Source organism: Chiloscyllium plagiosum, chromosome 16 (genome assembly GCF_004010195.1).
Source record: "Chiloscyllium plagiosum isolate BGI_BamShark_2017 chromosome 16, ASM401019v2, whole genome shotgun sequence".
Taxonomy (NCBI): Eukaryota; Metazoa; Chordata; class Chondrichthyes; order Orectolobiformes; family Hemiscylliidae; genus Chiloscyllium; species Chiloscyllium plagiosum.
The window spans coordinates 1897841-1913002 of NC_057725.1; the positions used below are offsets into that span (position 1 = coordinate 1897841).

The 15162-nt window shown below is 44.2% G+C and overlaps 1 protein-coding gene across 9 annotated transcripts in view; it reads right to left on the reverse strand.

The window, feature by feature from the left end:
- Window positions 1–15162, reverse strand: part of ano1a (anoctamin 1, calcium activated chloride channel a) — a 238286-nt gene that overhangs the window by 220751 nt on the left and 2373 nt on the right. For all 9 annotated transcript variants that reach the window (XM_043705340.1, XM_043705348.1, XM_043705346.1 and 6 more), the window contains exon 2: window positions 630–820. In XM_043705340.1, coding sequence (XP_043561275.1) covers window positions 630–820 — 191 coding nt within the window. The remainder of the gene's footprint in view (window positions 1–629; window positions 821–15162) is intronic.

A 15162-nucleotide genomic window follows, 5' to 3' on the forward strand; every position in this document is an offset into this window, starting at 1 on the left:
TCCTTTTGTTTGGTGAAGGTTATTAAAAGATATGCAAACAAAGCAGATAAATGTAATTCAGATAAATTTTGCCAGAATATAACAGAATAGTGTAAAACATATAAGGTACTGAATGGTCTCCTCCTGTTCCTATATTTTTACTTGAATTTAGGATTTCTGCTCTCATGGTGGGAAGTCCAGTTTCTGACTTAGTCATACAAGATACACAGTCAGTGTACAGGTAACTATTTATAAGTTCACAATGGATATGGAGGACATGATTATTAGACAGGAAGGGATTTGAAACGCTACTTGTTGCTTTGAGTATCACTTTCAATCCCCAAGTGCAATGGGGATCAGATTGTCACAGCAGCAATGACAACGCACTAATTGTCAAAGATTGCACATAATACACAGACACAAGCTGTTCAGTTCAACTGGCCCACACTGGTGTCTAAGCTTCACACAAGTCTCCTCCCAGCCCTCTTCAAATAACTCTGACAACGGCCATCTATTCCTTTCATTTAGAAGCAATTGTTCCACTTGCTTTAGCTACTGCTTGAAATATTTACCAAACACACTGAAACTGGCATGTTACCACCTTTAATAACCAATGAGTCTGGAGCCAGCTCAAAGAACCATTGACTTACCATAGACTCTTGCTGTGCATATCCTATGTCATCAATTCCTTTTATATTGATTATATCAACAGCTTTTGCTTCTATTGTTATTGAGCAGTGCACATCATTCTGTAAAACAGTGGGATTATTGAACGATTGCTGTTTCTCCTCAGACTCAGACAGGGCTGCTGTGTTCCTTTTATCCTGATCCTTGTTTGTATCTAAAAGAAGCAAGAAACAGAAAAAAAAGTGAGAATTTATAAATGGAGCAAATTTTTAAAAAATTCATTTGAAAAATGTTTTTTTCACAAGTTTCCCAATTTATCTTTTCATTCATTCACGGGATTTGTGTAGAGCTCTCTACCCCAGCATTTATCACCTGTTCCTAATTGGACCGGAGAAGGTAGTGTTGAGCTGCCTCTTAAACCACTCCAGTCCACGTAGTATAATGTATCCACAATGCTTCTGGGGAGAGAGTTCCAGGCTTTTGACCCAGTGACACTGTTTCCAACTCAGAGTGATGTCTGCCTTATAAAATATTAATTGCAAAATAATACCTGGGATTAAAGTTTTTGGATTTTATACAAAATGTTGTCGCTGAAATTGGAAAATTACACAATTCTGCCAGTTTCAGGACTTCTATGTGCTAAACTTACATTTGCTGAATTGAAGACTGGACATAAAATTGATTCTTATCAATGTAACTGAGAGACATATGTTTTGTAAGAATGTTGTTTAAGTTCTACTGATTATTATTGGATGTAACAGTGAATTTCATTGAGATATACCTGACATTAAGAAAACTTCCAAGTAATGGGCCCAGCATCATTTGTTAACTGGAATAGTTAACGGTAGTATGGATAGAAAGGTCGGGTGTAGACCAATAGTTTTTACCTTTTATTACATTTCCAACTTCTAACCTTTCTGTTAACTCTTATATTTGTAAACTCTATCCCTTCCTGTCACAGTTTATCATTTCCAAAATAAATTCTCTCTCTTGCTTTGTGTGTATTCATTGATTTATCACATCTTTCCAAATTTGCCTCCACAATTTAACTTAAAGGTTTCTCTACTTCCCTAGTTATGCAGCTTGTTTAAACACCAAAGCCCTGCACAGTTCAGCTGTTGATCATCCCAATGAGACAGCCCCTACTTTCATCAGGATTCATGTTAGTGTCCCATGAACCAGAACCCAAATCTCGCATGTCACTCTTTGAGCCAGATATTTGTTTCTATAATCTTATTTGTCCTGTGCCAATTTGCATGTGGCTCAGGTAATAATCCAAAGATTTGGGGTTCTGCTACATAATTTGGTGCCTAGCTCTTTATACTGACAATGCAGAACCTCTTTCTTCGTCCTGCTTATGTTATTGTACCTCCATGGACCATGATGACTGTTTCCTGGTCTCTGTTCCTGAAAAGATGTCCTGAACCCTGACAGCAAGTAGGAAATACTGACACTCACTCTTCGCTGCCAATTCCACTCACTATATATTGATCCCTACAACCACTGCATTGCTTTTAGCTTCCAGCACTACGTGCTGATGGTCAGTTACCTCATCCAGCCTGTAGCTCTTGCTCTCAGCCAGACAAGTAGACAGGGCCAAAATCTATTCGACAATGTGAAGGCTGAAGCTCCTGAACTGCTACCCTCTTGGTTTCCTGATCTATCTCACTCACCATCACACCCTCGTTCCCCTGACCAGTAACCAAATCAGAAGATCATATCCTAAGAATTGTGACCAAGTGTAATCCCCTGAAATATAGTGTCCAGCTGTGTGACTTTGAAAACAAGAATATAAGGACCACGAGGAGGAGGAGGTCATTCTGCCCCTTGAGCTTGTTCCCCCATTTAATACGATCATGGCTCATCTCATCTCAGCCTCAACTCCACTCTCCTGCCACTCTCTGTAACCCTTCAGCCCATTACAAGTTAAAAATCTATCCATCCAGTGAGGGTGATAGTTGGCAGTCTGCTTCAGACACTTCATCTCAAGGTGCTGGCTGCAAAGAAAGTATCTACATTTTAGCTGCAAGAAGGGACACTACTGGGCCCAGCTCACCAAGCAAACTATAAGTGAACTCTAACCTTGGATTATCATTCACATGAGCTATGTTTTCATAACTCTGGATTTCCCAAAATTTGTAATTTGTGACCGGTCTCCTCTCTCTCGTTCTGCATTCCTCAATTTCCTGAGAACTTGTGTACGTGAATGTGTAATGAACCACTCCCCTGACACTCTGAAAGGATTTATTAACAAAACAATCTTTGACTTCATCAACTTAAAAGACTTTGCTATGTGTTATGTCAGAAATTGGAGTCTGAAGACCAGGGTTTTGGGACCATCTTTCAGACCATCCCACCAAGGGGGTGGGCGTAAGAAGGAAATCAAACAATACCTTACAGTCATAGGCTTAACACCTGAAAAAACCATCAGAATTCATCCCCATGCTCCCTTTCTCTGTGACAATTTGGACAAAGAGTACTAACCTATAGAGGACCATATCGGGAGGGACTTAGGGAAAGAATTGAAGAAAGTGTCATTCAGCGATTGAAGACAGCCACGTTCGGTAGGTGAAGGGGAGACAGGATAGAGGTCTGATGTACTCAATCTTAAGAAGTGTGTGGTTGGCTGCACAGGTGTGAGGAGGTCAGTCTCTGTTAGGAAACTCGGAAATTCAGTTTTCTCTGGATGTGATGTTTGGATTTGTCAGTTTCCTGGCCCAGAATCACGCTGATGAATTTAGCTGTCAGTCGGGGAGGGTCACTCAGGAACAAGCCACAACAGAAACTCAACTCCCTTCTGCTCCTGCAGGCAGCATGAGTTCAGTCAAGTTTAAAAATTAGCCCATCAGATTCACTCAGAGATATCCAGGCTCACTCAGAGACAGCCAGGGTCACTCAGAGACAGCCAGGCTCACTCAGAGACAGCCACGTTCACTCAGAGACAGCCAGGCTCACTCAGAGACAGCCAGGCTCACTCAGAGACAGCCAGGCTCACTCAGAGACAGGGTCTGGATCAGTGGTGCTGAAAGAGCACAGCAATTCAGGCAGCATCCGACGAGCAGCTGCTCGTCGGATGCTGCCTGAATTGCTGTGCTCTTCCAGCACCACTGATCCAGAATCTGGTTTCCAGCATCTGCAGTCATTGTTTTTACCTCACTCAGAGACAGCCAGGCTCACTCAGAGATAGCCAGGCTCAGTCAGAGATATCCAGCATCTGCAGTCATTGTTTTTACCTCACTCAGAGACAGCCAGGCTCACTCAGAGACAGCCAGGCTCACTCAGAGACAGCCAGGCTCACTCAGAGATAGTCAGGTTAATTCAGAGATAGCCAGGCTCACTCAGAGATATCCAGCATCTGCAGTCATTGTTTTTACCTCACTCAGAGACAGCCAGGCTCACTCAGAGACAGCCAGGCTCACTCAATATTAGAATAAAAGCAAAATGCTGGCAATCTGAAACAACCACAGAATACCGGAGAAACCGATTTAATGTTTCCAGCCTGGGATGACTCTTCTCTGTTCCTCTCTCTCCACAGATGCTGTCAAACCTGCAATGATTTCTGTGTTTGCTTCAACAACATATCATATTATCTAACTGTTATGGTGAGAGCTGCTTGGCTACTTGCCCTGTACCAGCATCTGTTAAATCGAGAAGTAGATGATGTGGTTTGGGTTGGGTCGCATGAGAAACATTTCAAGTTTTAATATGTCATTGGCACCATTCACCTGTTCCTGTCAATTAAAATTTAGACCAATGATGTTGGGAAAGGTAGCATCCTCAGGCCAGAGGTTGTTAAAATTAACAAGCATTTCAATAAAAATATCAATCTGTGTGGTTCAAAATATCTACCACACAGTCACAGAAATAGCTTTATTCATTATTTGGCAATCCAATTACAAGGTATCACTTTTGGAGTTGGATGAGGCAATGCCCATTGTCTTCTCCAAAATGGGACACCAGACAGGGCAATAATCAAATTGCAATTATATAGCTCTTCTTTACATTGATTCATGGGATGTGGATGTCACTGGCTGGTCCAGCATTTATTGCCTATCCTGAGTTGCTCCTGAGACAGTGGTGATGAGCTGACCTTTTAAACTCCTGCATCTATTTGATATAGCTAGATACACAACACTGTTAGGGAGGCAACTCCAGAACTTTGACCCAACCACACAGAAGGAACAGTGATATATTTTCAAGTCAGGATGGTCAGTGATTTAGAGAGGAGCTTACTGTTGGTGGTGTTCCCATGTATCACTGACCTTGTCCTTCTAGATGGAAGTTGTGGATTTGGACAGTGATCTCTAAGGATCTTTTGGTGAATTTCTGCAGTGCATCTTGTAGATAGTACACACTGCAGCTACTGAGCATCAGTGGTGGAGGGAGTGGTTGTTTGTTGATGTGATGCCAATCAAGCGGCTGCTTTGTGCTGAATGATGCAAAGCTTCTTGAGTGTTGTTGGAGCTGCACCCATCCAGACAAGTGAGGAGTATTCCATCACACTCCTGACTTGTGCCTTGTAGATGGTGGACAGGCTTTGGGGAATCAGGTGAGTTACTTGAGACAGGTTTCCTAACTTCTAACCTGTTCTTGTAGCCATTGTGTTTATACGGCTAGTCCAATTCAGTTTCTGGTCAATGGTAATCCCCAAGGTGCTGATAGTGGAGATTCAGTGATGGTAACATCATTGAATGTCAAGTGAAGATGGTTAGATACACTCTCGTTGATGGTCATTGCCTGACATTTGCGCGGCACAATGTTACTTACTGCTTGTCAGCCCAAGCCTAGATATTGTCCAAATATTACTACATTTAATTGTGGACTGCTTTGCGATCTATTGAGTTGTGAATGGTGCTGAACATTGTTCACTGATGATTGCACATTCCGACCTCTGACCTTATGATGGAGGAAGATCATTGGTGAAGCCGCTGAAGATGGTTGGGCCTAGGACACTACCCTGAGACTTCTCTGTAGTGATGGCCTGGAGCTGAGCTGAGCTGACCTCCTACAGCTAAAATAATTTTCCTTTTGAGACTCTAAACCAGCAGAAAGATTTCACCTGATTCCCAATGACTCATGTTTTGCTCAGTCTCCTTGAGGCCTCACCCGACAAATACAGCCTTGATGTCAATAGCTGTCACTCTCCCCTTCCCTCTGGAATTCAGCTCTTTTGTCCATGTTGAACCAAGGCTGCAATGAGGTCAGGAACTGAGTGGCCCTGGCAGAACCCAAACTTTACTGATGATCGAGAGTAGACTGATGGGTCGGTAGTTAGCTGGGTTAGATTTATCCTGCTTTCTATATAAAGGACACAACTGGGCAATCTTTCACATTGTTGGGTAGATGCCAGTGTTGTAGGTGTACTGGAACCTACTGGAACAGCTTGGCTGGGGTATGGAAAGTTCTAAGCACAAGTTTTCAGTACTATTGTCGGAATATTGTCAGGACCCATAGCCTGTGGTATCCAGTGCCTCCAAACATGGAGTGAATCAAGTTGTCTGAGACCTGGCATCTATGATGCTGGGACCACTGGAGGAGGCCAAGGTGGATTATCCACTCGGTACTCTGGCTGGATGTTGCTGCAAAAGCTTCAGCTTTATGTTTTGCTCTGATGTGCTGGGCTCTTCCATCATTGAAGATGGGGATATTTCTGGCGCTGTCACCTCCAGTGAGTTGTTTAATTGTTCATCACCATTCATGACCTGGATGTGACAGGTCTATTGAGTTTAGCTCTGATCTATTGTTTGTGGGATCACTCAGCTCTGTCTATCACTTGCTGCTTCTGCTGTTTGGTATGCAAGTAGTTCCGTTTGGTAGCTTCACTAGGTTGGCATCTCATTTTCAGATTCTGGATTAGTGGTGCTGGAAGAGCACAGCAGTTCAGGCAGCATCCAAGGATGAGCGAAATCGACACTTCGGGCAAAAGCCCTTCATCAGGAATAAAGGCAGTGAGCCTGAAGCGTGGAGAGATAAGCTAGAGGAGGGTGCGGGTGGGGAGAAAGTAGCATAGAGTACAATAGGTGAGTGGGGGAGGGGATGAAGGTGATGGGTCAGGGAGGAGAGAGTGGAGTGGATAGGTGGAAAAGGAGATAGGCAGGTAGGACAAGTCCGGACAAGTCTTGGGGACAGTGCTGAGCTGGAATTTTGGAACTAGGGTGAGGTGGGGGAAGGGGAAATGAGGAAACTGTTGAAGTCCACATTGATGCCCTGGGGTTGAAGTATTCCGAGGCGGAAGATGAGGTGTTCTTCCTCCAGGCGTCTGGTGGTGAGGGAGCGGCTTGATGGATGTGGAAGGCTCCTTTAGGGCCTTGGATAGAGGTGAGGGAGGAGGTGTGGGCACAGGTTTTACAGTTCCTGCGGTGGCAGGGGAAGGTGCCAGGATGGGAGGGTGGGTTGTAGGGGGGCGTGGACCTGACCAGGTAGTCACAGAGGGAACGGTCTTTGCTGAAGGTGGAAAGGGATGGGGAGGAAAATATATCCCTGGTGGTGGGGTCTGTTTGGAGGTGGCGGAAATGTCGGCGGATGATTTGGTTTTTTTACCTCATTTTCAGGCATGCCTGGTGCTGCTCCTGGTGTGTCCTCCTGCACTCTTCAGTCAACCAGGATTGATCTCTCGGCTTGATGGTAATGGTTGAGTGGGGGATATACTAGGCCATGAGGTTACAGATTGTGCTGGAGTACAATTCTTCTGCTGTTGATGGTCTACACAGCCTCATAGACGCACACAGTCTTGAGGTCTTAGAATCCCTACAGTGTGGAAACATGCTAATCAGCCCACTAAGACCACATTGACCCTCCTAAGAACATTCCATCCTAGTTGCTAGATGTGTTTGAAGTCTGTCCTGTTTAGCATGGTGATAACGCTATGCAACATGTTGGAGGGTATTCTCAATGTGAAGGTGGGACTTCACTGCACAGTCCTTGTGGAGGTGGTCACTCTTATCGGTAATGTCGCAGACAGATGCATTTACAGCCGGCAGATTAGTAAGGGTAAGGTCAGGTATGTTTTTCCCTCTTATTGGTTTCCTCACCACTTGCTGCAGACCCAGTCTAGTACCTTATCTAATCGATATTTCCATCAATGATGGTGTCAAAGAAAGGAATCAGTGAAACACTGAGTAATCAAACAAGTCTATTCACTTGATAAACATAATAATTACTATATCTGAAATACTTCTGTAAAATTCATAATTCATTTAGTGGCTTTCATTGCTCTGCTGTAATTTTTATATTTGATTCAAATTCAAATGCCACTATCATTTGGAAATATAGTTCACATCTTTTTCAAAATATTTTTTCATTCATTGTGTTAAACATGTTGACACTCCTGAACTGACTTCTGTCCACTCTGTTAACTCTCAACACTTTACATGTGTTCTATCAAAAAGAAACAAACTATAAATCAGATAGAAATAAAAGCAACAAACAAGAAAGTTAGGAACAGCACATTAATGGCAAGACTTGATAGAATGACAACACCAGTTACTATAAATTCTGTGTCCTATGATCCTGCCCCACTAGTTACTTGACAAAGGAGCAGTGCTTCGAAAGCTTGTACTTCCAAATAAACCTGTTGGACTATAACCTGGTGCGTGATTTTTAACTTTGTACACCTCAGTCCAACACCAGCACCTCCACATCATTGATAGACTGAATGAGGAGAGAGTAAGCACAATGAAATAAAATCAATATTTTTCAAGGTTGAACGTACACAAAGAAACAGCTTAATTGCTTCTTGCCTTATTCTTTGAATATGTGGGACAGGAATGTTTTCAGAGCAAAACAACTTTGGGAACATGTAAAGGTCATTTGGCCCTTTGCAATTAATGTCAGTTGTAATTTCATTGCTATCTCTTAATCTTATTATTCTTTTGAAATTATTACAAATGATATGGGCATGTAAAATTACTTCTAATATAGATAGGCGTGGAGAGGAGCATGGAGGTAGGATTAACAAAACGGCTATATCAGTCTTGGAAAATAACTGAAAAGCAGAAAACTATCAGGAAAATGAAGAGGTGGGGTTAGTTTATTTAGAGAAGGTTAATGGAGTGACCTAAAAGAAGCCTTTAAAATAATGAAGGTTGTTAATGGATTAGCTATAGCAATGTTTCTATTAGTGAAGGTGTCCAAAACTAGGAGCTTTAAATATAGGAGAGTTAGTCATAAAACCAGTTCAGAATTAAGGAGCAGCTTCTTTACCCAGAGGATGGTAACAATGTGGCACATGCTACCAACAGGAGCAGCTGAGGAAAATAGCAGAGATATTTTGAAGGGACAGCTAGATATGTCCATGAAGGAGAAAGGAATACAAGGACATGCAGGTTGCTCTCAGCTCAATCAATTCACTTTGATCCACTCACAACCCTCATTACCACCTTTTAGCTTCTCTTCTTCCCTGACATACTGTCTACAATCCCTTTGTTTCTCCCTCCTTCTCTCTGGTTTTTCTCTCCAGCTGTTAGCCCCATCCTTGTCATCAAACTAAACACAATCTTTCCCTAGAAACTATCAATTCCGAGGAAGGGTCATTGAAATTGAAACATTAATTCTGTTTGTCTCTCCCAGATGCTGCCAGACCTGCTGAGTTTCTCCAGCACACTCTGTTTTTGTTGTAAGGACCTGCAGTTTGGATTGGATGAAGAAGGTTGGGAGAAAGTTTGTGTGGAGCATAAACTTCAGTACAGAGCAGATATACTGAGTGACCTATTCCTGTGCTGTCCGTTATATAACCCTCCAAATAACAGACAGGGAAATAGTGATGTGGTAATGTCACTAGCCTGGATGTCTGGCTCAATGCTCTGGGGATATGGGTTCAAGTTCCAGTCCAACTGGTGATGGAACTTTTAAATTCAATTAATAAAATCTGGAATTGAAAGCAAATCTCTGTGATGGTGATCATTGTACTTGCGTTGCTTGTTGCAACATTTAATCATTGTAACTCATTTCCAAAGGAAATCTGTCACTCTTAGCTGTCCTGCGTGTGACTCCCAATTCACTGTCAGGAGGTTGCCCCTGAAATGGCCCTGACAAACCACTCACTTCAAAGGAATGGCCAGCAATGCACACAACTCATCAAAGCATACAGAAAGTCACAAGCCACTTCAAGAAGGATCTTTGTTTCTGAAAAAAGCAGAGTTTGTAAATTTTGTTTCAGTAAGAACCATGCAAAGCCAAAATGCAAGATAAGTAATCAATTTAATTCTAACACAGGCGTGACCATCATAAACCACAATGTCACAGATGAGCAATTGGATTGCTTTCACTACTGGAATAATTCATTCGCCATTGTGCACACTATTTATACCATTGTTCTGGTCTCTAGACACACTGGGCATCACCAACATCCTGCATATGGGCTTGTGATCATAAATGAATGCCAATCACTTGGTGCTAACAGTCATTATGAGACAGATTACATGAGAGGAGCACTCTGGCATGCACACAATGGTGGACACAACATCACTGGCTCATTGCATGAGCTATTTTGTTTATAGTCGTCAGAGCAGCATCAGAACTATTTTAAAAATAGATCTGTAAAACTATCTTTCATAAGTATCGGGTCATCTTATTGACATAAAACAACTGGGATTCCCCTTGGACACATTTTTAATCCATTGGGCAGGAAGCATAGTCATTTCTTTATAGTTCAACGTCTGTCTGATAACGACGGATCTGGATAAATGTCACATCAACTGGGACCCAACAATCTCACTCATAATTTTAGCTTTTATCTCTCTCCAAAGTATTGCCAGACAAACGTTAACAAGAATTTCCAAAGTATTTTAAACAAAACGCACCACTGAGACCCCAGCTGAGTGAACATCCTGGTGATAATGGACCTAAGGGAATGAAGTGAACTGGATAATGAGCAAGCTATTAACTGTCTCAGATCAATCACTTTGAGTCGCTATTAATTTTCCTGCTACTTATTCTGGTCTTTATGAAAAGTTGTGAGTACACTATCATCTGCAAATATACCAAGACCATAAGATCATAACACACAGGAGCAGAAATGAGACCATTTGGCCCATCATGTCTGCTTCACCATTCAGTCATGGCTGATAGGTTTTTCAAAGTCAAAAAGTGTGGTTCTGGAAAAGCACAGATCAGGCAGCATCTGAGGAGCAGGAGAATTGACGTTTCGGGCATAAGCCTTTCATCAGGAATTTGGCAGGGATTGGAGGGAGTGAGGGGAGGGAAGGAGCTGAGAGATAAATGGAGGGGGTCATTGGGGCTGGGGTGAAGTTATGTGGGAAGGCAATAGGTAGATGCAAGTGTGGGTGATAGTGATAGATTGGAGGGGAGAGTGGAGTGGATAGGTGGGAAGGAAGATGGGCAGGGAGGACAGTTCAAGATGGTGGTGCTGAGCTGGAGGGTTGGATCTGGGATAAGTTGGGGAGAGGGGAAATGAGGAAACTGGTGAAATCGACATTGATGCCGTGTAGTTGGAGGGTCCCAAGGCGAAATATGAGGCGTTCTTCCTCCAGGAATTGGGTGGCTTGGATTTGGCGGTGGAGGAGGCCCAGGACTTGCATGTCCTTGGTGGAGTGGGAGGGGGAGTTGAAGTGGTCAGCCACAGGGCGGTGGGATTGTTTAGTGTGTGCGCCCAGTGATGTTCCCGGAAATGTTCCGCGAGTTGGCGTCCTATCTCCCCAATGGACAGGAGGCCACATCAAAAGGACACAGTAGATGAGGTGTTTTGGATGTGTCGGAAAATTTCTGCTGAGTATGTTAGGATCCTTTGGAGTCTTGGGTGGAAGTGAGGGGGAGGATGTAGGCACAGGTTTTACATCTGTTGTGGTGCGATGGAAAGGTGCCAGAAGTGGTGGTGGGTGAGTTGGTGGTGGTGGTGGGGGGCGTGGATCTAACGGGGGAGTGGTGGAGGAAATGGTCTCTATGGAATGCTGATGGGGTGGGGAGGCAAATTTATCTCGGACTATTGGTGGTGAAAATAGCAGAGGCTGATATGATGTATATGGAGGTTGGTGGGTGGAAGGTGAGGACTGGGGGGCTCTGACATTGTTGCGATTGGAGGGATGGGGTTCAAAGGCAGAGTTGCAGGAAGTGGAGGAGATGCACTGGATGGTGTTTTGACCACGTGGGAGAGGAAATTAAAGTCATTGAAATAGGAGGCCATCTGGGATGTTCTGGAGTGGAATTATTCCTCCTGAGAGCAGTTAGAATGGAGTCAGAGGAATTGGGAGTAAGGAATAGCATTTTTACAGGAGAGGGTTGGGATGAGGTATCGTCTAGGTAGCTATGGGAGTTGGTGGATTTGAGGTAGATGTCCATGTTGAGTCAGTTGCTGGAAATGGAGACAGAGGGGTCCAGAAAGGGAAGGGGGGGGGGGGGTGGGGAGGTATCCAGGATGGTCCAGGTGAACTTGAGGTCAGGGTAGAAGGTGTGAGTGAAATTGATGAACTGTTCAACCTCCTCATGGGAGCATGGGGTGGCGTCGATACAGTCATCGGTGTAGCAGAGGAAAAGGTGGGGAATAGTGCCAGTGTAACTATGGAAGATAGACTGTTCCACGTATCCAATGAAGAGGCATGCATAGCTGGGACTCATGTGGGTGCCCATGGCTACCCCTTTGGTCTGAATGAAGTGGGAGGATTCGAAGGAGAAGCTGTTGAGGGCGAGGACCAGTGCAGCCAATTGAATGAGTGTGACAGTGGAGGGGTACCGGTTGGGTCGGCAGGAAAGGACGAAACGGAGGGCTTAGATTTTTTTTGTATTTGTTTATCGAACTATTGACTCAATCTGCAAATTTACTTAAAGAGAAATCTGGGCTGGGACTCCCAAGTCTCTTCCGATTTCTGAATTTTTTCCCCATTTAGAAAATAATCCATGTCTCTATTCTTCCATCAAAGTGATGACCTCATCTGCCACTTCTTTGCCCACTCTCCTAACCTTTCTAAATCTTTCTGCAGCCTCCCCACCTTCTCAATAGTTTGCAAATCTGCATAGTTTCTCAAGGGAATTTTCTGGGGATAGGCAGTGGTGTGTGGTAATGTTGCTGGATTAATAATTGAGGTCCCCAGTCTAATGTCCTGGGGACATTCACCTTAGCTGATTCAATTCAAAAACATTTAGAATTAAATGCTAGCTCAGTCATTAGATAATATGTACAAGTGCATCACCATCACTAATCCACATGACTGCAATCTTGGTTACCAGAAAGTAAACTGGAAGCTAGGAATCTTGCAGTAGTTAACTCACTTCCTGCCTCCCTAGTGTCTATCACAAGTCAGGAATGTGTTTGAATATTTCCACTTCTCTGGAAGGATGCAGCTCCATCAACACTCAAGAAGCTTAATATCATCCAGGATAAAACAGCCTGCTTCATTAGTGCTGCACTACTCTCCAGCACAGACCCTCAGTAGCAGCAGTGTGTACTATCTACAAAGTTAAAAATTCCACAACACCAGAGTATAGACCAACAGGTTTATTTGGAAGTACAGTACAAGCTTTCGGAGTACTGCTCCTTTGTTAGGTAGCTAGTGGAGCAGGATCATAGGACACAGAATTTATAGCAAACGATCATAGTGAAGATTTGCTATGATCTTTTGCTATAAATTCTGTGTCCAATGATCCTGCCCTACTGGCTATCTGATGAAGGTGCAGTGCTCCGAAAACTTGTACTTCCAAATGAACCTGTTGGACTATAACCTGGTTGTTGTGGTTCTGTTCGCCGAGCTCGGAATTTGTGTTGCAGACATTTCGTCCCCTGTCTAGGTGACATCCTCAGTGCTTGGGAGCCTCCTGTGAAGTGCTTCTGTGTTGTTTCCTCCGGCATTTGTAGTGGTTTGAATCTGCCGCTTCCGGTTGTCAGTTCCAGCTGTCCGTTGGAGTGGCCGGTATATTGGGTCCAGGTCGATGTGCTTATTGATTGAAACTGTTGGCTCATCCACAGGAGGCTCCCAAGCACTGAGGATGTCACCTAGACAGGGGACGAAACGTCTGCAACACAAATTCCTAGCTCGGCGAACAGAACCACAACAACGAGCACCCGAGCTACAAATCTTCTCACAAACTTTGAACTATAACCTGGTGTTGTGCAATTTTTAACTTTGTACACCCCGGTTCACCACCAGCACCTCCACATCGTGTTACCTACAAGTACACTGTAGAAATTCACCAAAGGTCATGGGTGGCAAGGATAGGATAAATAAACAAGGTCTTTTCCCTGGGGTGGGGGGAGTCCAAAACTAGAGGGCATAGGTTTAGGGTGAGAGGGGAAAGATATAAAAGAGACCTAAGGGGCAACGTTTTCACCAGAGAGTGGTGCATGAGTGGAGTGAGCTGCCAGAGGAAGTGGTGGAGGCTGGTACAATTACAACGTTTAAAAGGCACCTGGATGGGTATATGAATAGGAAGGGTTTGGAGGGATATGGGCCGGGTGCTGGCTGGTGGGACTAGATTGGGTTGGGATATCTGGTCGGCATGGACGGGTTGGACCGAAAGGTCTATTTCCATGCTGTACATCTCTATGACTCTAGGTGCTGTAAACTTGAGACAAACACAGAAATTGCTGGAGAAACTCAGCAGGTTTCGCAGCTGCTGTGAGAGAGAAACAGGTTTAATGTTTTGAGTCCAGTGACCCTCCTTCAGAATATAAGATTTTTATTGAACTCGAAATATTAACTGTTTTTCCACAGACACTGCCAGACCTGCTGATTTTCTCCAGTGTTTTCAGACTCTGTTTCTGTGAGTATACCTTTGACCAGGCAGTTAAGCAGCAGTTCAAGAAGGAAGCTCACCATCACCTTCTCAAGGGCAACTAGGGACAGGCAATAAATTACAGCAGAACACTGCAGCTTCCGGAGCTCTGAAACTAAAACAGGAAGTGCTGGAGAAGCTGACACCAGCTCTTATGGAGAGAGAGATACAGACAGAGACAGACTGAGAGTGTGACAGACCTCCAATTTCATGCTCGATATGACAGTTTTTCCAGAATAGATGAATGAGTAAACAATGCTGTTCAATTGCCCTGAACGATACAATGCAAGTCTACAGTGACAGGTGAAAGTACAATCAGTTGGACGTCTCTGCCAAAGGGCTAGCATGGGCATGATGGACTGACAGGCATCCTTGGTATATTGTATAATATAGTAAAGGAAGATACCATTCACCTCACAGCAATGCCACAGGAGAGGCACTCCCACCTTCACCCAACTCCCTCATGATGGGGTTCGATGCAGCTCAGTAACATTTTGCCCAGTGCTGCCCATTCCTTGCCCATTCAGAAAGGGCACTATCTGCTGGTTAAGGCATGGTGTCCTGAGGTGGGTCAGAGGGACAGTGATCTGTGCCTGGGCTAACATTTCCCTCATACTGTTTAACACAGACATCAGAGAGGGTGCTGACCCAGCCCGAGGATACACAGGGAAGGGGACATAACCAGCTCCTGGGTGGGGGGGGAAAACAAGCCTGCCTCTCGGCTGGGGGCCTAGCAAGAGTGGGTGAGGGGAAGGGGAGAGGGGAGGGAGAGAGGGAGAAGGGGTAAGGGGAGTGAGGGAGGGGGGTGAGGGGGAGAGGGAAGGGGGTGAGGGG